Source organism: Hetaerina americana, unplaced genomic scaffold (assembly GCF_022747635.1).
Source record: "Hetaerina americana unplaced genomic scaffold, ioHetAmer1.1.p SCAF_10, whole genome shotgun sequence".
NCBI lineage: Eukaryota > Metazoa > Arthropoda > Insecta > Odonata > Calopterygidae > Hetaerina > Hetaerina americana.
Window position 1 is genome coordinate 23,064,298 of NW_027286070.1, and position 24,007 is coordinate 23,088,304.

At 36.1% G+C, this 24,007-nt stretch overlaps 3 protein-coding genes across 3 annotated transcripts in view; 1 reads left to right on the forward strand and 2 right to left on the reverse strand.

Annotated features, from left to right (window-relative positions):
* The window catches only part of LOC139700015 (ubiquitin carboxyl-terminal hydrolase 48-like), a 457,328-nt gene extending 447,592 nt beyond the window's left edge, over positions 1 to 9,736 (reverse strand). Inside the window, exons 1-2 of the mRNA XM_071598444.1 lie at positions 9,205 to 9,736; positions 8,310 to 8,516 (exon numbers count right to left, since the gene is read on the reverse strand). Coding sequence (XP_071454545.1) covers positions 8,310 to 8,516; positions 9,205 to 9,344 — 347 coding nt within the window. The 5' untranslated portion in view covers positions 9,345 to 9,736. The remainder of the gene's footprint in view (positions 1 to 8,309; positions 8,517 to 9,204) is intronic.
* An 886-nt stretch (positions 9,737 to 10,622) lies between these two features.
* On the forward strand, positions 10,623 to 12,285 carry Atg8a (Autophagy-related 8a). Its single transcript, XM_071598446.1, has 3 exons — positions 10,623 to 10,980; positions 11,576 to 11,773; positions 11,852 to 12,285. The coding sequence occupies exons 1-3, from the start codon at positions 10,891 to 10,893 to the stop codon at positions 11,915 to 11,917; spliced, it is 354 nt and encodes a 117-aa protein (XP_071454547.1). The 5' UTR covers positions 10,623 to 10,890; the 3' UTR covers positions 11,918 to 12,285.
* LOC139700016 (type-1 angiotensin II receptor-associated protein) lies at positions 12,175 to 22,173 on the reverse strand. The gene is made up of 6 exons (XM_071598445.1): positions 22,040 to 22,173; positions 21,925 to 21,959; positions 21,726 to 21,837; positions 21,572 to 21,644; positions 21,343 to 21,495; positions 12,175 to 13,130 (listed from the first exon to the last, which is right to left on the reverse strand). Exons 1-6 carry the CDS (start codon positions 22,076 to 22,078, stop codon positions 13,000 to 13,002), a joined length of 543 nt encoding a protein of 180 aa, XP_071454546.1. The 5' UTR covers positions 22,079 to 22,173; the 3' UTR covers positions 12,175 to 12,999.
* Positions 22,174 to 24,007: the final 1,834 nt, after the last annotated feature.

A 24,007-nucleotide genomic window follows, 5' to 3' on the forward strand; every position in this document is an offset into this window, starting at 1 on the left:
CATTTTTGTGCACCAGGGTTGAGTAATTGCATCATCCAGCGAAATACAAGTCAAAATAAATTAGAGAAGTCCAGATATACCAAAGAATATTCAACTGGTAGCTCAGACAAACATATTTTGCCACTAAGGAATCTGGATGTAAGATATGATATTTTACAGCAAGTAATAAAGAATACTATAGCTGATCCTTTGAAAATAGATATCCAGATAGAATTGTGCTATTTTGAAAATTATAGGTAACTAATTATGAAAGTACTAAAATGAGAAATGGGATATTGCAGGATTTTTTTTGCTTTTTAAACCGAAAAACACTAATTAGATAATGTAAGAATTAATGTCATTACTTACAAAAAATACTTCTATTGGAAACACCAAAATAGTTAATGTAATAGGAACAGTTTACACTGATGATTACATTGCAAATTTATCACACAATTCATAACAGAGTAACATTCTGTGATATAATATGTTCAACTCCTGCTTTACTGATGTTTTTTGGGGAAGAGAAAACAAAAAGGAAAATAAGGCTTGCCTAAATAGCTCAGAAACGACAGAGAAGTTTATCAGTGTAACAGTACCAAATAGCTCACTGCCCTTGACAAACGGTATTATCGTGGAGACTTGTATTTTGCGAAAAAAATAAGGAAGATGAGGAAAAATAAGTCAGTGGGACCGGATAATATATCAATTGACATTCTTAAACTGGGTGATACCGTAATAGCTTTGTACCTGAGTCATCTATTCAAAGTAACTTTAAATAATGATGCCTTGCCCAATGATTGGAAAAAAGCAAATATTACACCAATTTTCAAGAAAGGGGATAGAACAATAGCCAACAATTATAGGCGGGTAAGAATAGCCTCAGTTGTTTGCAAAATAATGGAAAAAAGAATCGCTGACTACATTCGGGAATGGTGGACAAGAGATAGATGGCTATTCAAACACCAACATGGGTTTAGAATGGGATACTCGTGTGAAACGCAGCTTTTGGGATTAAGTCAATACATCGGCGATGCAATAGACGAAGGAAAGGAAGTGGATGCAGTAATCGTTGATTTTTCGGCAGCTTTCGACTGAGTGCCTCACGATAAATTATGGTTAAAGTTGGATTCGTTACCATTGGACTTGAGGGTAAAACAATGGATAAAAAATTTTCTTAAAGGCAGAGCTCAAAAAGTAAAATTAGGCATTCATAAAATACATTTTCAAATGAGGCGAGCATTTTAGCCGGAGTTCCACAAGGCAGTGTTCTAGGGCCTACTCTTAATAATTTACGTAAACGATCTACCAAACAATTTACATAATACTCTTTGCTGATGACTGCAATATATGCAGACTGGTAGAGCATGTAAAAGACTGCGCAATACTACAAAATGACATCGATCGATTTGGTGACAGGGTTACAAATAATATCATGGGCATTAATGTAAGTAAGAGTAAGCATACACATGTTTCAAAGAAAAAGAATGCCAATAAGGAAATTTACACCCTCTTTGGAGAAAAAATCCCATATAGAAGTCATTGCAAATATTTAGGCATTTACTTAACAAGGGATCTTGGGTGGTGAGTCCAAGTAGATAATTTGACAAGGAAGGCATTTAAAGTATTGCATTGGGTAATGAGAAATTCAAAAGGAAGTAGCGTAGCCACAAAAGAAAAAGCATATAAGGTACTAGTTAGCCCTATCCTAGAATACTAAGGCAGCAAGATATGTACTCGGAAGGTACAAAAGAACAGATAGTGTCACAGAAATGTTAGATGTACTGAAATGGGAGAGTTTGAAAAATAGAAGAAACAGGAGTAGGTTAGGCATGATGTATAGAATTGTTAAAAAGGACGAAGCATAGGAAGATTTATGGAAAGAGATAAAAAAGCCTAACTTTAAGAGAAAAAAGACCATAGTTTCAAAATAAAAATAAGAACACAAAAAAAAATTAAAAAATACTCTTTTTTAAATAGAACTATTATTGATTGGAACCAGCTGCCTGGAGGTTTGTTTGAGCCCTTTCCATCCAATTTTAGAAGTTTTAAGAATAAATGTAAAGCTGCCGCTGGGTGATAAACTTCATTGTAGTTATTAAAATATTGTTTGTATGTGATGTGGACGGCATTTTGTACGTGATGTGGAAGTGTCATTGTATGTAAGAATATTTTGTCTCCTATCTGTTTTTCTAGTGCATGCATGTTTGTATTTTTCGTTGTAAGAGTGATCACTGACCAAACTTGACTGTTGCCACCAGGAAAATCATCTAATTGCAACGTAATTCTTAAATAATAAACAATAATAATATGAACATCCATGCAAGATGAGCCAAAAGACGCTTCGTTCGAAGAGAGCAACAATTCAAATAACTTTCTACAGTAAATTCTTCTGAAGTGAATATAATAAATTCCATTAAAAGAGAAATCAATATTTCTAACATGACTAATGGTGAATTTTTTTGAATGGGGTACGCATCCCTTGCACATATAATATTTATATTGTGATGGGATAAGCTTACATATTTGAGCACTTCCTGAGAAGATTGGTTGACAAGGTGAATGTACTGCAAACAAAAAGCATCCTAAGAGAGGAATAAGTCCAGCCCATATATACATACATTCAAACTAACTAAACACCCAAAAACAAGCTCTCAAAAAGCATAACTATTCAGGATGTTCTTCTATTACTAGTTACTATGATGAAGGCAAAAATTAGCCACTTAAAACTTGTTTTAAGATTTAAGAGCTAATTTACAAAAGATGGATTCCTTTTCACAGAATATTTCATTCTTTTATTTCAGTAGTAACTCCATACCAAGTAACAATGGTTAAAAGAGTAATGATGTCCAGCAAATGGAGCTAAATATTATAATTAGGAGATAACTGCATAAAAATTGGGAGAATACTTTTTAAGAAAGAAAAATGAATCTGGAGTGCAACTTATTATTTCACGAGTAGAATATAAACTTCAAAAAAGATAAAGCAAAGATAATATAATATAGTGCAATATACCATATGAGTGTTATTATTATTCGTATTCCACTGGTTAGGGTAGGTTTCGAATGGACGAAGCTAAAACAATTGTACAAAAACACATTTACCTGCCTCTCCAAACAAAATGCGCAACCAGAAATCGAGCACTACAGTTAGCCCCTCTTCAATGCCTATACTTCTTTTTTCCATTCCATACAAAATGCCTCTCCTATTACTGCCCCTTCCTCATTTTCTTAATGTTCTCCCATCTTCATAGTCTTCTACATCTCATTTCAAATAAAAACACCCTTTTTTCTGCCTCCTTTTGATTTCTTACTCTCTCCTCACCCACCATGCCTAGCTCTTCCTCTTTGTTTTCCTTTCACTCCACTTAACCTTTTACATCTTTCTCCACACTCACACTTCAAAAGCCTCCAAGATATGTCTATCATTCTGTTTTAATGAGCATGTTTCCATGCTGTACAAAGCCAAACTAAAAATCAAAGTTTCAATGAGTCATTTCTTAACATCCTTACTCAACATCCCTGTCATCAATTCCCTCTTCCTAGTGAAAGCTTCTTTGTCTAAATCAATTCTTATCCTAATATCCCGACTACTTTGACCATTGTAGTCCAAAACACTTACAAGATAGGTAAAATATTCCATCTCCTCTAGTTTTTGCCCTCCTATTTTAACATTTAACATATCCCCTCTCTTCCCAGAAAACCACACTTCGCCATATTTAAATGTATTCTCATCTCATACCTATCACACTGACTTTGGAATATACTCAGCAATGCTAGCAATCCCTTGGCAGACTGACAAATTAAAGCTTTATCATTTGCAAACCTAACCTATTTTATAATTGCACCACCAAATTTCATTCTGACCTCCAGTTCTTCCCTTGTCACTTCCACCATTTTCCTCCACATATACATTGAACAGCAGAGGTGATAATGGACCCCCCTGTCTAATTACTTTTCCCAACACCTCCCATCCAGACTCTCCATCCGCCACTTTCAACAGCAAAGCCTGTGACAAGTACAGGTTGTGGTTTAGTATCCTATTAAACCAGTCTACTACTACTTTCTGCAACACATTAATTAAGTCTCACCAATTTACTCTATCAAATTTCATTTTGAAATTCACCAAACACATTAATACATCCTGATTGCATTCCATGTTCCTTTCTATCAGGGACTGAATTACCCCTAATGGATCATGCGTACCTCTCCCTTCCCTGAAACCAAACTAGTTCATCCCCAAGGCATTCATTCTTCTGTTCTGGTATAACCACTTTTCCTTTGCAAGGATTTTGTACGACCACTATCGCAGAAGCCTTGCCTCTTCCACTGCCAGGCACAACACAGAGCCGATTGGGCTGAGTCCTGCAGTACCAGGACTCATGTTCACTGCGGTGCCCATCATGGAAATCTAGGAAATAATAATTGAGATGGTTTTCCATTGCCTTCCTAAACAGTGTTTTTAACATGATGCCATCACTCAACAGCAGTGGTGGAGGCAAGACTTCCACAGTTGCCATCTCATGATACCCAAGCGAAGCAAAACAGTTAGCAGCAGCACAATGACACAGACGAAGATCACATCATAATAGGAATATGGAATGTTTCGACAATGATGAGGACAGGAAAATTAGAGAAATTAAAGCAAATGGTGGAAAAAGGAAATATAGATGTTTTAGGTCTATGCAATGGAAGGATAATTGGGATTAATGGAATGATAATTATAGAGATACAAATAGCTGAGGGGTGGCAAAAATATTGAAAAAAAAAAGAAATAACCATAGTCAAAATAGAGCAAATAACTGATATAAGGAAAGAGATGTTAATGAGGAAGGGGATTATGGTTTAAATACGAGGAATGACCTCAGGGAGAAAGCAATTTGGTTCCGTAGGAGAAACAGGCTAATCATCACCAACACTTGGAGTATATATACACCAGAAAAGACATAGCCATGCATGGAAAATGCTAGGTGATTAAGAAAGGCATCAGTTACTTTATATTATGGTAAGGCACAGATTTTGGAACAGCATGATCAATCCCCAGGAGTGAATTAGGACTCTGATCACAATTTAGCAGTTATGAAGTCTAGAATCCAATTCAAAAGGATAAGGTAGGGGAGGCAGTTTACAAAATGGAATGTAGAAGCATTAGCTCGATTGAAAAGGAAGGAGTATCAGCAGGCAGTAGATAAAATCATGAGTGAGGGAAAGTAACAGAATACTTTTGAGGAAAAATGAGAAATTATTAAAAAGTGATATTGAAAGCAGGAAAAGAAACTATAGGAACTCTTAATAGGAAAAGGACTAGGAAACTATGGATCATGGATGAGATGATTATAAAGATGGATGAGAGGAGAAAATGGAAGAATGTAAACACTGAGTAGGGCAAAATGAAGTACGATACAAGGGGTTAAATAATAAATTGAGGCAGGCAACAAATAAAGAAAAAGAAGCATGGTGGAAGATGCAGTGCGAGGATATGGAAAGTTTGCAAAGGAAGGGGGAAATCAGTGCGCTCTACGGCAAGGTTAAATCACTATCGCGAAAGAAGAAGGGAATATCTACGCTAACAGTTAGAGATAAGGTGGGTAAGATAATAGTTGACACAGGAAAGATCCAAGAGATATGGAATGAATATGTAGAAGAACTGTACAGTAAAGAACTTAGACCAACAAAGTTAGACATGGAAAAGGAACATGACGTTGAGGAAGATTGCTTAGGTCCAGACATTCTCGACGATGAGATAAAAAGGGCATTAAGGGAGATGAAACTAAATACGGCCATGGGGGTGGATAACATTCCCACAGAACTACTAAAAGGCACAGGAAAATGTGGGAGGGAGAGGCCATATGGACTGATTCGTAGTATCTATGGGGAAGGAAACTGGCCAGAAGACTTCGTGAGATCAGTGTTAGATCCAATTTTGAAAAAGGTAAAGGCTATATTATGTGAGGACTACAGGACACTAAGTTTGATATCCCACGCAGCTAACGTGGTTCTCAGGATAATCAACAAAAGGACAGAGAGCAAGGCAAATGATTACTTAGAGGATGATCAGTTTGGGTTTAAGAAGAGGAAAGGCACGTGCGATGCCATTGAAGTAATGAGATCACTAATCGAGAGGAATATAGAATACCATCAGGATGTATTTGCCTGTTTCGTAGATTTTGAAAGGCATAGATAGAGGAAAAACTAATTACTATATTGCAGAAAATAGAAAAGATTGGAGGTATAGTTGGTTAATCCACAACCTATGCATGTCTCAGACTGCTCAGTGTGAGTGGGGAACGGGGAGTCCGGATGGGCAGTGTTAGGAAGAGGTGTAAGGCAGGTTTTCCAATTGTCACTGGTGCTGTTCAATGTATATGTGGAGGTTATAATTAAAGAGGCATGGGAAGAACTGGAGGTCGGAATGAAAATCGGTGGGTAAATCATAAAATCAGTTAGGTTTGCTGATGACCAAGCTTTGGTTTGTCAGTCAGCCAAGGGGTTCCAAGCATTGCCGAGTGAAAAAGAAATTTAGCATGATAGATGCGGGATGAGAATCAAGATAAAGAAAAAAAATTAATGCGGATTTCAGAAAGAGTAAAGCCAAGGGTAACATTAAAATAAGAGGGTAAAAACAAGAACAGGTGGAACAGTTTATGTATCTTGGAAATGTTTTGGACCAAAATGGTCCTAGCAGTAATAACGTAAGGAGAAAAATTGCACGGGGGAAAGAGGCTTCCATAAGGAGGGTGTTGAAGACAGGTTTGTTGAGTAAGAATGTTAAGAAAAGTCTTGTAAAAACTTTGATATGGAGTGTGGTTATGTATGGCATGGAAAAATGGTTACTGAAGCAGAAGGTGGACGTAGATTGGAGGCTTTAGAAATGTGGGTGAGGAGAATAATGGAGAAGGTGAAATGGACGGAAAGGAAAACAAATAAGGAACTGCTAGGTAGGGTGGGCAAGGAGAGGTGATTATTGGGAGAATTCATAAAAAGGCATGAAAAAAGGATGAAGGGCATATTGATTGGCAGTAGGATTCTGAAGAATGTAATAGAGGGGAGAATTTTAGGCAAAAGATGAAAGGGCAAGAAGAGGATAGGGTTGTTCGACGGGATGAAGGCCAGAAGGAAGTACAGAGATATGAAGAGGGACTTGTAGGGTGGGATGTTGTGTTTTGTTGGTAGAAACTAAATATTTATTTGGTAGTTGTGTCCATTCAAAACCTACCTTCACCGGTAGATTTCTTCATCAAAATATTTATATTTTTTATTATTAATGCTTATAAATTTTCAAATAGTTTAGCTACTTATTTAATAACCACTGAAAAGCAAACTAAATTTACCATTAAAATATGAATTTTGGGATGAAATAAAATTTGTTATTGAAAGTATAGAGATATATATATTATAAGAACTCAAAAATGATTTAATAACTTTTTTGCTGAAGTTTTAATGAAAAAGGATCATTGGCAAGATATGCATACACAGGGTGTTAGAAAAGTGGCGGTAAACATCTTCATGGGTAAGAGATTTGGCGATTAATAGCACATTAGCTATTATAATAATATATCCAGTACTCCTTAGTTACAGCAATGCGATAATTCACCCAAAAACAGAGGGTATTAACAAAAAAATGTTACATTAATTACATAAAAGTCCAAATAAAAGATTTGAATCATTTTCTTAAAGATTCTATTTCATAGGTACATATCCTCAATTGAATACCACCCTTTGCTGGGTACCAGCCAAATCTTTCTGGATAATACCAAAATTCTATGAAATTCCTTTAGTAAAAAATCACTTTCAATTGATCTTTTATAATTTCAGGGATACAAAAAGTAAGCCCCTGGAAAAGTAATAGAGGATATTAATGCCTTTCAAAGCAATGCGGATGTGGTGGCAATCACGCTTTAATTAAATACTCAAGGGATTTATATAATTGCTGATCACACTACTTAACCAGTCTGATTGGAATGGACTGGGAAATCAATGGGAATGGTATATTGAAGACTGTTATAGAGGAGGGAAGGCTGACTAAGCAAGACAATGAAAAGAATAGCTACCATGAACAAAATGAATGAAGGCTAGAATTATGTGGAGAAGAATGGTTCACTTAATTAAAGGCATTACATATGTATGTAGTTACGTGTCATGACTTAAAAGTATGGTAGTGTTTAGCCCCTGAATACATCAAAAACTAACCCCAACTGGTAGAATATTACCAATGTAAGCAATAAGACCAAAGTACATTTGGATAGAAAGTAATAGTAACGCGAAATGTTGGAGCACTTTGAATCAAGTGCTAAAATGATCAATGTTTGAATTTTATCCCAAGCAACTCACCTAAATGATAAGTTGTGAAACCAAAGTTGTAGCAGACTATTTACGTAGCATGTAGCACCAAGATTTCTCAGACCCACAAAGGCATTGCCCAAACGGCGTTCTGTCTCTGGATCTTCCCCCCTGTGCCATGTTTCATCGGCTATGTCTCCAAGCCAACTACGTTCACCAATACCAGAGAGGCAATGAGGATTTCCTCGACAAGTCCTCCTAAAATGTAAACAGTAAAATTAGAATAATTTGAATATTTTAGATTGGAACACTTGGAATTAAATCGTACGGAAATGCCATGAAAAAAAAATTCATCGTCAAAATTGCGAATACATAAACATCGAGTACAATTTTATCAAGCAGCATTTGAGAAAATATGGTTACGAATAAGAAAAACACAGTCCTTTCAGGTGACAAACTTGGAAAAAAAATCTTCATACCGGCTATTTATCGCATAGCCCTTCAGGTTATATCACTACATCATTACCAAATACATTTGAACAAGAGTTTCATGGTTGAATTGTGCAATGAATGTCATGAAGTTCGACAGTCAATATTATATTTACCACACCCACAAAGAAGACTATGCACCAAAAGTTCCGGGAGGGGATTCTTCCAGCAAAATATTATAAAATCACAGTATATTACAACAACAAAGTCAATTACATTTATGATCAGTAATTCAAGATTAAACTTTAACATAAAATTGAGCCAAGTAAATCACTTTTTAACCACCGTTTAGCCCGCTATTGAGCTTAAGTATCATACAATTCTACTATTGGCGGGAAAGAGGTTTCAGTAAGTACTAGTGCTTATCAAGGTCTTAAAATTTAAGCAATCTATTTCGCGGAGGGTTAAATCAAGGAGTTCATTTGAATTCATTACTGAATCAAGAAAGAAGCATTACCTGCACGAGCCAGGTTTACAGGCTTTCAGTTTAATACGGTATGCAGTTTCAAGATGCACGTTCGTTATATTTGCTGGATCTACTGTTTCTGCCCACGCCCATGCAGCTTTATCTAAGTGATCCTTCCTCTTGATAGGCATGATTTAAATTGTAAACACAAGCTGGTGTTATTACAGTGGAAACCGGCACATCACAATGGGCCACAGACCATTTTCCACTATTAGTTAATTTTAACTGCTACTTCACCGATCACTAAATCGTCAATAATTTGCACATTTAGCGACGTGCTGTCCCTGTCGCACTTGTCTAGAGCATTTCTTCATACAGACGCGTACCTGATCATCCATTGAATACACTTAATTATAGAGATTTAGCGCAACACCGCCTCTGATATTTTACGCACAGCATATTTATAATTTAAATGGTTTAAAACTTATTTTACGCAACTCAGGATTGGATCACATCCATAATTTTAAACGTCTTTAAATAAAGTTACGTTGACAACACAATCACACGTGAACTTGAACTTGGAATTGATTGGGACGCTCCCTATACATAAACGACCGTTAATACAAATGAAAACAAGAAACAAAAAAGCAACTCCCTTTTCCTTTCTACCATCAGAAATGTTGATTGAAATAAACTCATTTATATTTCTAAGTTGCCATAAAATTAATTCTAAAAAATTTGTTCGGCGACTGCTTGCAGAGAATGCATAAATATAATCAATAAAATTCATTAATATACTGCAATGTTATTTTAAAGCGGTACCATCCATTGGTACCTTTTTTATTTGAAGGAATTTATCCCGTAAATAAGACCTTTCATGCAATATGTTATAATCAATAAAAATTTTTAAAAAATGTTTGCGCTCTACTGTTTCCCAATATCCCTGAAAAAAACAAAGTTTCAGTTTCCAAGTCCCTTTATAGTTTCAAATGTCAGCATCAACAAAAATGAGTTATGGAGTCATTAAGTGCCACGGATAACTCATGAAGTAAACAATTTATGTTTATTTACAACAAAATGAGATATTTTCTCGTGCATAGATTTTACACTGCAGTTTTCATATCGATGTCGTACACGTAAAAGTGTTTAGTCACCACACCCCCGAAATTGGCAACCTTTCCATCTTTCAGTTCAATAACAAAAGAGATTGTGAGCAAGGTAAAACAGCTGATTCCTGTCAGCGGCATTTTTGTATTCTCCCGTTTCTAGAGTCATGTCCAACAAATTTAGACTCAATACACTAAATTATCACGTGAGAATGGATTTGTACGCAAAAATTAACATATTCGATGAAATTGCCCAACATGTGACTCACTAACCCAAGACGTAGCAGTCGAAGTTATCGTCATGTTGGTATTGGCAACGTTGTGCGCATTGATACACTCATGTACACTGATTACAATAAATATTGACTAGTTGGTGGGACAGCTGTCATATATGTAGTTAGGATAAAAATCATTGATCCTACTGCTTTTATAAATTTATTAATTCGATTAATAAATCAAAAAAGCTATAAATTGTTGATCGCATCATCACTGCGCACTCTTCCTTTTGAGGGAATAGTTCTTGTTGACGGATTGAGTCGCAGTAGGAGACGACATAGTGTCATTGAGAGGAGGTTGATTCTCGAGGTCTTAAATTTTAGTATATTCTTGTGGAGAGTTTAAGATATTAAAAATGAAATTCCAATACAAGGAAGAATATCCTTTTGAGAAGAGGAAGGCAGAAGGAGAGAAAATACGAAGAAAATATCCTGACCGAGTGCCTGTAAGTATTATACAAGGACATCATCCATGCCCGAGAAAGAAAGTTAATTACGTACTTTCGTTTTCATCGCGTATTGGGTCAAAAATATATGATGCAGATAAAATATTAACTTTAAATGAGTATGGCAACTCATTAATTGCAATCCTGCTTTTTTATTGTCGTGTTATGTACAATGTTTCGGAACGCCCGCTTGCAATGATATTTTGTCCAGATCTGCTCAAGTTCTGTCGTACTGCAACGGTCTGGTAATTTTTTATAAGTTGCCAGTCGAGGCAATGCATCGATTGCAAATTTATGAACACAATATATTTTTTTTCTGATAGATCGTCGACATATAATGGAGCCCATTTATTTATGTATTTCGAGCAACGCTATTAACTTTCTAATGATGGCATTGCAATGTAAATTACGGTGAGTGAAAGTTGCCATGCTTAATTCGCCAATAAGCTATTGTAAACATTTTATTCAAACGAATGGACCGAGTAGCGTTGCAGCAGAAATATTTTTCATTTTATTGCGTCACGTTATTCGTTAGTTTTGAAGTGACATTGATGTAATTTGTCTTCAGACTGTAATAAGTCAATTTTATTTATAGGTGATTGTGGAAAAAGCACCAAAGGCGCGGATTGGAGACTTAGACAAAAAGAAATATCTGGTGCCATCTGATTTAACTGTTGGACAATTCTATTTCCTTATCCGAAAACGTATTCACTTGCGCCCAGAGGATGCATTGTTCTTCTTTGTCAACAACGTCATCCCTCCCACAAGTGCCACGATGGGATCACTCTATCAGGTAAGCCTTCGTAACATGGTTTGGTAGTGAGACGGTCATCAGTGATAACATAAATTATACTTGTCCTTTTACTTCTAGGAACATCATGAAGAAGACTTCTTTTTGTACATCGCATACAGTGACGAAAACGTATATGGACTGTAAGCAAGGCCTTGATAGGTTTTTGTTGCAGTGTTGGACTTTTTCCTTGTTTCTTTTTATGTTGCTGTTGTTTAAACAGTCGAAGACTTCAGCTGCTGATCCCTTATCGATAGGGCTCTTCAGTTTATAGAAGATTTCCTAAAAAAATCTAGTGTCATGTAAACCACATAATTCCATTTATTTTTAAGTGAAAAGTGGAGTGAATTTCATTGACAACATTTTTTGACCTAGAAAAATATTGGTAAAAGTATGGCATGCTATTTAATGTTTATTTTTACGAAGATAGTGTGTACAAGGATTAATTTGACCATATGAGTTTTGTACATGCAGTCCCTTGCTTTGAAATAAAATTACCAGATTTCCAAAAACAATTTATTGACATATTACTTGATAAATACATTAAGAAGTGATTTATACAAATATTAAAAAAACGTTAGTATTATGCATTATTTAAAAAAACATACTTCAAAAAAAGAGCATTCACATGTAAATTTGTAAGGCAAGACGCATTACTGGACGCTCTATTAGAATTTAAATGTTAATTTCATGCTAAGGTAGAATGCTTGAAGAGGTTTATATTAACAATTGCAAAATTAAGTAAGCATTTATGAATTGATAATTCACAAAAATGAATTTAATGAATGAGAGCCAACAGTCATAGTATCAACAAGTAGACTAGATCCATTAACATTTAAAGCACAATAGTTTCATAACTTATATTTGTGGCTTAAAGATAATGCAATTTTCCTCTTGGGGAAATTCAATAGATTGAACTCTTAAAGAATTTTATAATGTACATAGCAAAAATGTATGTCCTTTCATAGTGAAAACTGAGATTACACCATTATTAAACAAATATAAAAAAATACGGCCAAAATTAAGCACAACAGTTAGTGTTTTCACTGGAAAATTAGTAATGTTAAGCAAAACAAAACACTAAATTTGCAAGCTTAAGTGCAGATCACAAACTCAAATACCATTCTTCATATTACCACATCCATTTGCGCAAATCTCATTTCTGACATAGGATAAATTGTTGTGCATTTAGAGAGGCATGGTATTATTTTTCACAAGATTGTTTTCAATCAGCCATGATATGATGGAGCTGTTTTGGAATCAGGGAACATAGCAGCTGTGTTGCCAGGGTTCGTTCCTCTGTTTGGGCTACCATCTATGTCTTCGTAAGGACTACGTTGTGAACCAGCCCCCCCTCCACCTAAAATAAAACATTTTGAGAACGCTATGTAATTTCCAATTTGGATACTAAGTTACACTTGTCTTTTTTTACTGGAAGAAAGTTAACTAAATCAAGTTTACATAAATTTGACCGTACAGGTATGCTTTGTCCATCAGGTATTTACATTTTCACCAATGTGATAGCCAATATCCAGTGTGAAGTTAGAAAAGAAGCACCTTGATTTGAATGTTACACTTATTTCATTTACACATACTTCAAAGACACAAAACAATACTTAATTCAGAATCCAACTGAGAGTAGCTTAACATCCCCATTAGCATGCCATTTCAGAATAATAATAGTTCCTTGCTAATAAAAAGGAAATTTATCGATATTATGTTTTCCTCTGCTTACTAAAGTTGACTATTTCAGAAAAATAGCTCATCTTATTGGTTGCATTCACCTACAGAAATTTGCTATCGTTCATTTTTTTTAAGATTAGGAAAACAAACATTGCCGGTTTCTACTACTAAATCTTTTGAAAAAATGAAATATCAAATTACTAAACAAAACATGAGATTCCTTAACCAGTGAAATGTTGTAAAATTAAACATAGTAGTACTGGAAAATTATCAAGTTTTATCAGGTAAATTAAATGTTTACCTTTCCGACTAAATGATGCCACAATAAACAATTCCAGTGAGTCCAACAATGATTAAATAATCTTTAATAGTTTGATTAGTTAGAAATGGGCCCATACAGGTCAAGAAGTGACTATATCAGGCAGTAGTGTGATAACTTCCCACCATTTGGATATACTTCTAAAAGCCTGTAAAAGGGCCCATGGTCAATACTTAATAGAGAATTGTACTCGTGAGTGAAACGTCAAGATTTAAACCACTTCCTGGGTTTAATAATGGCAAAAAAATGCTACAGGAATGGACAAGTATTGAACGAACAGATTTAATATGTTTAAGTAACAATTTTCATGGAGAGTAAGAAATTAAGTGAAATCAATGTGAGTATTTTAACAAATCGATTAGTTAAGATTTAAAATGACATTTCAAAACTGCAGAGTGAAAAAAAATTAGGTGAAAGGAAACAAAAAAAGCAGCTTTTAGTAAAAATGGTACAAACTGCATATGTAACAGGTAAACCTATGATGTGTGAAGGACTTTTTGGAGGGCATTTTTCATGACATATATAACCAGCCAAGTTTTCAAAATCATACTTGACCTTCATAACCAAATCAATTACAAAATAATATTCAACTATGATGAACATGCTTTACCCAAAATTTTCATTTGGTAAGATGAAGACTGACATTTTCATTACAAGTTTTGATACAACTAAATTCACTTTGTTCCTATAACTTTAACTTCACCTAATAAAACTTCTTATTATTTCTTCTCCTCAAAGAGAGCAAACTCAACCTAAGAACACTTACCGCAAAGGAAGTATCTCAAAAGTCAAGAAAAATAAAACATAAGTACTCATCCTGAATGTAATAAAAAAGTTGTTAGAGTATATTATTGGAAAGTAGGTATGTATGCATTACCATTTTAGCAAGTGACAACCAAGTGAAAGGTATTTTTACACTGATTCACTCGCCATTGTCATATCTTAGGTCAGATTAATTTTTATAGTTTCACTTTCACCAGGTCCTGCATAAACAATGGTCTATGGCAAACGTGAGCTAATCTTATGACAAAAAGAATGGTCCCTCTGGAAATTTCTGATTCCCATATCATGGTCCTGATTTGAATACCTTCCTCTATTTCTTTTTGAATATTTGAAGAAACTGAGCAATTTCACACATTTGGTACCCAGTTTCTGACTACAGGATGACATTCAAAGATATTCTGGGAGACAGCACTTATCACTAAAAATATTTTTTCATAAAAGAACTATCAAATTTCAAGAAAACCCAAGAGCCAATATTTTGATTTAGCATTATTTGATGGTTTTCACTTAATGAAAGAATTATTTAATGGTTGTAGATTTTCCTTTTCATCCAATTAAAATTCTCTGTCAAATGACACTTCCGGTAATAGAGAAATTTTGCAATGTAACTATCTTTTAGCCCATCTTGCTATTCCCACCAGAAGGTCATATACGAGGGCGATTCGAAAAGTAAGGCCTCCTATTTTTTTCATGAAAAATCAAATTTATTCTCAACTTTGTGTACATCGTGGGAAAGGCTGAGCATTTAGCTATTTTTCTACATAGCTGCCTTGACAATCAATCACTTTTTGCATCCTTGTAACCAGCTTTTTAATACTGGCGTTGTACCTTCCTCCCGCCACGTCGCGAAGCCAACTGCTTCTTGCACTTCCTCGTCTGACTTCAATTTCTGCCTACCAAGGTGTTTTTTTGAGAGCGGGAAACAAGTGGTAGTCACTGGGGGCAACATCCGGGCTGTAAGGAGGGTGGTCGATGGTATCCCAGTCGAATTCATTGAGTAGGGTGGTCGTTTGATGTGACATATGTGGACGTGCATTGTCATGATGCAAACATTCCTTTGGTGAGACACCTAGTTGTAACCGAGGACCTCCGACACAATATTCTGCATGGAGAAGTAGCCACTCTCTTCATTAAGGCCTTCTTTTATCTCCTGAAGGGTAATTCTCCGGTTATTGCACACCATCTTGTCAATTGCAGCCACTGTTGACTCCGGCAAACTCGGCCGCCCTGACCGCTGCTCATCGTGGACGTTTTCCCGGCCATCAAAAAACTCCCTGCACCACTTCCGTACGTTTTTGATGTCCATACACTTCTACCCATACACTTCCACTAAATGGCGATGAATTTATATCGGAGAAACAGTCGTCAGTTGGCTTTGCGATGTGGCCGGAGAAAGGAATGACACTGGTATTACGAAGCTGCTTACAAGGAAGCAAATAGTGATTGATCGTCAAGGCGACTATGTAGAAAAATAGCTACATGTTCAACTTTTCCAACGATGCACGCAAAGTTAGAATTAAATTTGATTTTTCATTAAAAAAAAATAGGAGACATTACTTTTTGAATTGCCCTTGCACATGTGCAGACGTAATGAACGAAATAGATGCAAAAGTGCAAAAAAATAATTGTGACAGGATGTCAGCATATGCCTAAAAATTTTATACGTCCTATTTTGAAATGGATACCTTGAAGCTAACCTCCCTTAGTTTCAACAAATTGTGTATAATCAAATATCATAATTTTGGCTTAAAAATGATATACTAAGGGCTGAGAATATGCGTGAGAACAATTTCCTTACATTACAAAGCCAAGTAATAGCAAAAAGACCACTGTTACAATGGAGGCTATCAGGTTGGTCAAGGATTTCTAATTTTAAAAATCACCTACACAATACTAGTCACCAAGTAAAGAAGAAACAAGGTTTCCTATCAAGATTCAATGAAGCTCAAGTGGATGGATGACATTCAGAAGGTAAGAATATATGAGCTCATAATTTTGGTAATTTACATTCAGCCCAAATTGAATGCATAATGATAGAAAATTTGTTGACTTAAGTAAAAGACGAAAACAGTGGCAAGCACTGACTCAAATGCAAAATTATGAAAATGTATTCTCAAAAAAATATCATTACTATGTGCTTTTGGCTCTAAAATCAGTAGGCATCCCCGGCTTCCCAATTGCTAGAATCTAAAAACCACCCTCTTGCCTGAATGTGGCATCTATTTGCTGTTATATTGATTACAATGACACTCGAATGATGCAACAGATTATGGATCAACAATCTATATGCAGTAGCAGGGGCCCACTGGTCAGTTCCTGTGCTGTTTCACTCAACAGTGGCTAGCTTAGAGATAGTTTTACATAATTATTCACCAAACTGAAGAATTTTATAGGGATGCCACAGCAAGAGGATTATTCATACACCCATGGACCAATGCCGACATTAGGTCACCATACTAAGTCATCCAGATTTTCTTGGTGCTTATTGTAATATACTTGTTCAACTAAAAGAATGAAAAATATTAATAATAAAAATATCTTCATTCAATACTCGGAAACTGTGATGTTAACATCCCTGCATGGCCTTCTGCTGAAAACTCATACCATGAAAACAATGCCTTATCATAAAATATTACAACATATTTTCTAGATCAGTAGAATACAGTAATACTATGTAAATATTTTTATCATAAGTATTCATTTAATGCCATTTTTTCCACTTATCCATAGATAATATCCATTTTTTAATTTACAACTAGAATAAAATAAGCTAAACATTGCACTTTTATCAATCACACAGTCACATACAAGATGCCTACTTCAACATCATTTAAACTCAGTATAATGGGCAAACATCCAAAATAGATACTTACACCCAGGTGCAGCCCCATGTTGATTCTTTGGTGTAGTCAACATTTTTGTTTTGCCGCTCATGATATTTTATATATGAAAGGGGAGAAGTGAATGTGAAGAGTATATGTTACCAGGTAATGGACAATCAATTTAGACCATGAAAAAGATTGGTCATCAGCAACTGAATTTTTTTTGGGCAGCTTTGGGAGAAAAATTTAAATAACAGCTGGCGAGGAGAAAAAGGCTGAGTTGGGTTCTTTCTTGAGAGACAGGGAAGTATCGGTAATTACAAGGGGTGTGTTGGGGTTCCATCTCATTTTCAACTCTTAATGCAAGCTACCCCCATTTCCTTCTTCTCCTAACTCTCATTCTCTTAAACTAATTGTTAGGGTTTCTCAGTCATTTTTTTAACTATCCTGATAAATTGGCCTGTCACCCTTCACAGCGGCAAGAGAAAACATACATTCAATTGTTGCAAGCTCAACTTTGCAAAATTTCATCTTGAAGATGAATTAAACTTGGAGGATTTCACAAATATGATTTACTGGGTAAAACCGATGGCATATATAGGTAGCCAGTGCTTGAGGATGCCACCTATGTTATCAATCCACATTTTCATGAAATCAACGGTCTTCTTTAAGAGATCACATGTTGTGCCATCAAACTGTATCCCTTCTTTTTTTTCATCTTCCCAAGCAAGCCACTAAAGATTTATACCAAAGGAAATTCTGTTCTTTTGGATACAACTGATCAAAAACCCAATATGGGCTGTTCTTTTTACTTTCGGGCTTCACTTTGTGGCATTGTTTGATGTCCATAATAAATGAGTTGGTAATTTTCCTCAGACTTCATTTTATGATACAGTGTGTTTCATCAACTTTGGGCATCAACAGGTACAGTTACACAAACAACTGTTGAACAGCTGTTCAAACAGGGGAGATGGGGGAATTTGAACCTCCCCCTCCCCCCACCTTTAACTTCCCTCTCTCCCCTGTATGAAGGGTATATATTCAACAGCTGTACGTGTAACTTGTACCTGTTGATGCCACAAGTCCGTGAAACATGCTGAACTGTAAAATTAAGTCTGAGGAATATTGCCAACTCATTTGTTATGGACACCTATTGGTTGCTTAAATGCCTAAACAGACTGTGGTTTGCTTTCTTCCATGATTTTGATTACTCCCTCAACTTAATTTCCATATTTCAGATATTGCATTCCTGGGCATTTAAACAGTTTTGAAGGAGAAACATTCCTACAAAGAGAATAACTTATCCCTTAACCATGAAATCCATAAATGCTCACCACCAGTTCTAGACATTCTTTCTAGTATCTAGAACAGTGCCTAGGGCGTGCACATCTCTTGGAGTCCCAATGATGCGGATATACAGTGATTAACCGCCTTTCCTTCTTTTATATATCTTTTTTAAATTGTGCCTATTTCTCTTCTCAAAATTTAGTTTTTACTCCAGTAAATATCTGTCTGGTCACTTAAAGCTCATTTCTCCAATATTTAACTATTTTCCTCAGCTTTGCAAGGCACAGCAATTCATTGGTAACATATTTTCAAAATATGAAGAATAAACAGGGCAAAAGTGATTCATTTTTGACCGCATCTATTTATATTTTACCAATTATATGCACATTTTGGATGGTTCTTGAAAATTACTTTGCAATGCCAATGACTCTGGAAGTACTTCTACACAAAACAAGCACAAATCACATTTAATTTCTCCCCTCTTCAGCACCTAATTTCTACCCCTTTCATCTATTCCATATTGTATATTCTATTCCTTCCTCATTCCTAGTCACTCAATTACATCCATTCAATTCCACCCACATCCTGTAAAATCTCAAAATTTTCTTTATCCACTTCTTTTATCATCTTATATTTCTTATTGATTTATTACAGAAAAATTTCAAAAACTTTTTTCATTTACCTTCCTCTCTGACCAACTTATTTTTTCCATTCTTCATGTCGCTACTCAAAATGTTACTCCCATTAGTTCCCTCTTTATAAATGCATCTCTACTACGGCAATGTTCTATCTAAGCCCTCAATACTATAATCATATTTGCATTATATACTGCCAAAATAAGTGAAGTATGTCACCTGCTATATTGAATACACCATTGATTTATTTAAGTTTTCTTAATTTCAAAGAAACTGCGGGAGATGCCGCAACAGTAACTTTTAACGGAGTCATCCGCTAATGAGCATTTCAATGCAACAATTTCAGAGTGTAAAAATCATTCGCATTGACTGGGATTCCAGTCAAGGCAAATGATTTTTACAATCTGAAATTGTCGCATTAAATTATCCTATTTCTTGAAAATCTCATGGCTCCCATTTTCTAACAAATGGCGTTCAGCCCATGCCATCCACACTGATTTTGTATTTTCCTCAGCCGAGACTGCTGCTCCTTCACCGAGAGTTAAACTACAACCTCATCATCTACAATCTACATGAGTAAACAGCATCACACTTGTTTTCATTCCAAACCCCATCCACTCCATGTTTTTCTTCCCAATGCCTTGGTACATAACTAATTCCAAGGCAAGGGAAGCCTTAACAGACTACATCTAATCTTCTTTCTCACATTGCCTTATGAAATCCCATAGCTATTACCCTGACTTGTCTGAGAAGAGAACTTTTCAATGTTTCACACGAAATTCTATGATATCCTCAACTGATGTTGATGTCTTCAAACCATAATGAGAAAAACAATTATTCTGCTCTTCACAATGGCCAGAGAACACCAAAACTAATCAAGGTTTTGACTAAAATTTTGCACAGAGTATTAATATACAATATGCTTCACTTTTATTACACCATGATTCTAAGTGCCCACAATCCCTACAATCAATTTCACTTACAATGTTTTTAGTACTAGTATGTCCTCTAAATTTACCATTGGATATTTCATTCTTTAACAGTGAGTATAGTTTCATAGGAAATATTTATTACAGTGCTCTTTTCAGCAAACAGAGGATAAGATTTCTCTCGTAACCTCAGAGTTTATTTTAGAAAAAAATCAGAATTTATGATTGTCTTGATGAGGTATATTTTCTGATGGAATACTTTTTTTGTACTTTCAGAAGCTGTAAAAATAATAAGTCATTCTACTTCATTGCATAAGAACATAATGAACAATGGGTGAAAATCAAGGCACTCACTGGAGGAGGACAATGCCTCCTTAACTGTGTGACATATGGAACATTTTCTAATGAATCTTGCCCTAGTAGTCAGGTGGAATCATGCTGCCACAGTCAAAAAGAATGAAAAACTCACACACGTGCTTTCACTTCAGCACAGGATACAGTCAGGTCACCCAGTGGATATGAATGTTTCAATACTACCAAAAAGCACACGAGGAACTTATTTAAATTGAAAGTTATTTTCATTTCACTAGAATGCTTCAAATAAGTAATAAATGAATTACACATACACTAACAATGAAACCGGAAGAAAATAGAGACACTAATCATGGAAGAAAGAAATCAACTCAACATGTAATATATGATGCGGATGAGACAACCAGGCTTACTAACATTACTAAGGTTGCAGTCCCGCAATCAAAATACCATCCAACTTATTTGGTTCGCATACACATAAGTAAACATTATTCATGAGGAGATAAAACGTAGATAATAAATAGGGACCAATAAGAAATATTTACCGAGGTAACACTCCTTTAAAAGTAGCTGGAATGGACTCATCTTAAACTATCAAAGATATATTTAACATGAAGATGGGATAAGTCCAGAATTTTGCTAAGAAACGACGGCCAATGGCCGTAACATAAGATATACAACATGACAAGTTTTCAATCCCATAATAAGGCTTTTTAAACGCTCGGTGGGCTCTGCAAAAATAGCAGCTCTCAGTGAGCCAAATAACGTTTCATTAATGCTGAAAGAAGCATTTAATTCTCACCGAATAAATCGCCGAAGTTTCCTGGAAACCCAGCACCTCCTGCTCCAATAACTCCTTCTCTATCTTGACTGATGCGATAAAGGCCAAAGGAGGTAATAGGCCTAAACACTAGGTTTAGGATGGCCATCCCAACGCTGAAACGTTCGCGACTAACTGCGGAGATAATTGGCTGCTGTCATTATACATTTTCTTAAACTCATTGATTGAGAAATGAAAGAGAACAACTTACAATAAGTGTCAGGGAAGAAAGATGACAAAACAATCACATCGAAGAGTATACTGATTAAATTAACCAGCAGGGCCTGCGAAAAAGAAAGAAGCGCTTTAAGAGCTATAGTCCATGAAATGTTCAAATATGAATTAAATGCCTCGTTTTGTCTTACCATGTGAATCGGCTCCGGTGAATCTTTGTGAAGGAGTGCCCAGAATAGAAGGCAGATGAAAATGATGTTGTAGAAGAAATAAGAATGAGGAGCCCACACTCCTTGCATTCCCCTATAAGGAGATTACATTTTACCGCGTGAATATTATGGATTCATAAGGAGGGGAAAGTGAGGCAATCGACGAATATAATTAACCTACCATGTTGACAGGATAAAGTGAACTAAAAATATTACCTGAAAAAAACAATAATATTAAATCACTTCGTAATTTCAGCACAACAAGCCTAAGGATAATCAAGACAAAAACGATCAACCTTGACTGGAGCATTTTGTACGCTAGATATATCAACCATGACTTGGTTTTTGACGATAGTACAACAAATTTCAGATCTAGTCAATTCGGGACAAACAAATCCGACAAACCCACTGCGCCGCCGGATCGGGACAACTGTCATGTGATTGAAAACGCATAGTTGCCAAATGTAAGCAGTCTTCACCAAGCATTGCCAACGTTGTTGGTAAAGTTACGTAATTGAGCCTTAACGGTAAGAGAGAAAAATATTTACAGAAATACCTTGGAATTCTTCTTGATTTACTTTCAGGTAGGAGTAGGCGTTTTGTTGTTGGTAAATTAAATTACCTCCCATGATTATTCATCATTATTCATAAAAGTTCGTGGTTTCAATGGGTTTGCTGTGTTGTGACATGTTATTTAATTGCTATGCTTATGAAGGGAAGAGGCTTGCGTCAATTTCATTATTTCATATCCTGGAAGAAAGGCTGGGATATGATTGGTTCTTATGTTCTAACATGATGCACTGCTCATCTAAATTAATCATGATTCCTAGACACGCACGTCTACGCCAATGGAATATCCCAAGAGAAACGAAAGCATACACGTTGCTGGGATTGTTCCTGTGAGGGCAAGGGTACATCCCTGTATGAAGAGCTGCTTAGCATTACATATGGCTACCACCTGCTTTGTTTTTGGTTATACCGTCCCCTTACAATGAGACGCGGCTTCCCACCCTGAGGGCCCGGGTTCAAATCCCGGCGGTGTTGAATGTTTTTCAGTGGTATCTCGATCCCTACTTGAGGTGCTTTGTGGAGGGCACTTTGAGTGAGTACGCCGTCCGTCGGATGGGAAGTTAAGCTGAGGACCCCTTGGCGCCTTTCGTAAAGAGTAGGCTAATGCCGACGCCGGGTTTCTCTCCACCCTTCATCCTTCCCTGTCCATCCCTAATGGCACAAATGACCTCTGCTGTCGGTCACCTCCCCTAAATACTACTACTACTGGGACGCTTAGGACACAACAAACAGCCGTAGAAATTTGTGTTAGTAGTAGAAGTTTTAGGGGAGGCGACTGACTGCTAAGGTCATTTGCGCAATAAGGGATGGACAGGTATTTAATAGGTAGACGCCTAGGTATGTAATTGAGTCTACACATTTCATTTCGGTGATCCCAATGCAGTAGGTCTTCGGGTGGGAATTGCTCTCTTTCAAAAGATTTATGACTACGCAATTTTTTAAGTTTAATTCTAAATACCAAGGGTCGCACTAGAGTTGCATAGCATTAAGGTCATCTGATAAAGCCTCTGTGTCCTCAGGATCACGGTAAACCACTGCATCAGTGGCAAATAAGCGCATCTTCCTAGTGACTACGGAGTCAATGTTGTCAAGGTAAAATAAGGACAAAGGAGACCCAATAACGCTTCCCTGGGGAACAGCTGAAGCGACTTCTACTGCGTTCGAGCTGACTCCAACTATGACTACTCTTTGTACTCGACCATTCAAATACTCGCTAATACAACCCAGGTTATTTTTATGTATGCCATACGCTTCTAGTTTTTTAAGTAGATTACTTTGAGGTACTTGGTCGAGAGCTTTCTTAAAATCTAGAAAAAACTGCGTCCACTAGAACATAGCTCTCTCCCGAAATAAGAATATAATGAAAAAAAGCGCAAGTTTTGCCTCACAGCATCTACCCTTTCGGATCCCGTGCTGATTTTTCATCAATAATTCCTGACCATCGAGGTGTCTCACGATCGAACTAGCGCGTATGTGGATCTTGACCTGGGGTGTAATGGATGTGAGGGAAATACCTGTAGGCCTGTAATTGCTCGGTTCCTTCTTGTCTCCGTTTTCAAATATTGGTTTTACGTCAGCCGCCTCATTACTGCGAACCTTGTGATTTACAAGCAATTTTATAAATATGATTTCTAGATACGGTGCAATTCCCGACGCTAGTTCCTTAAATATACGAGCGGGTATTTGATCGGGCC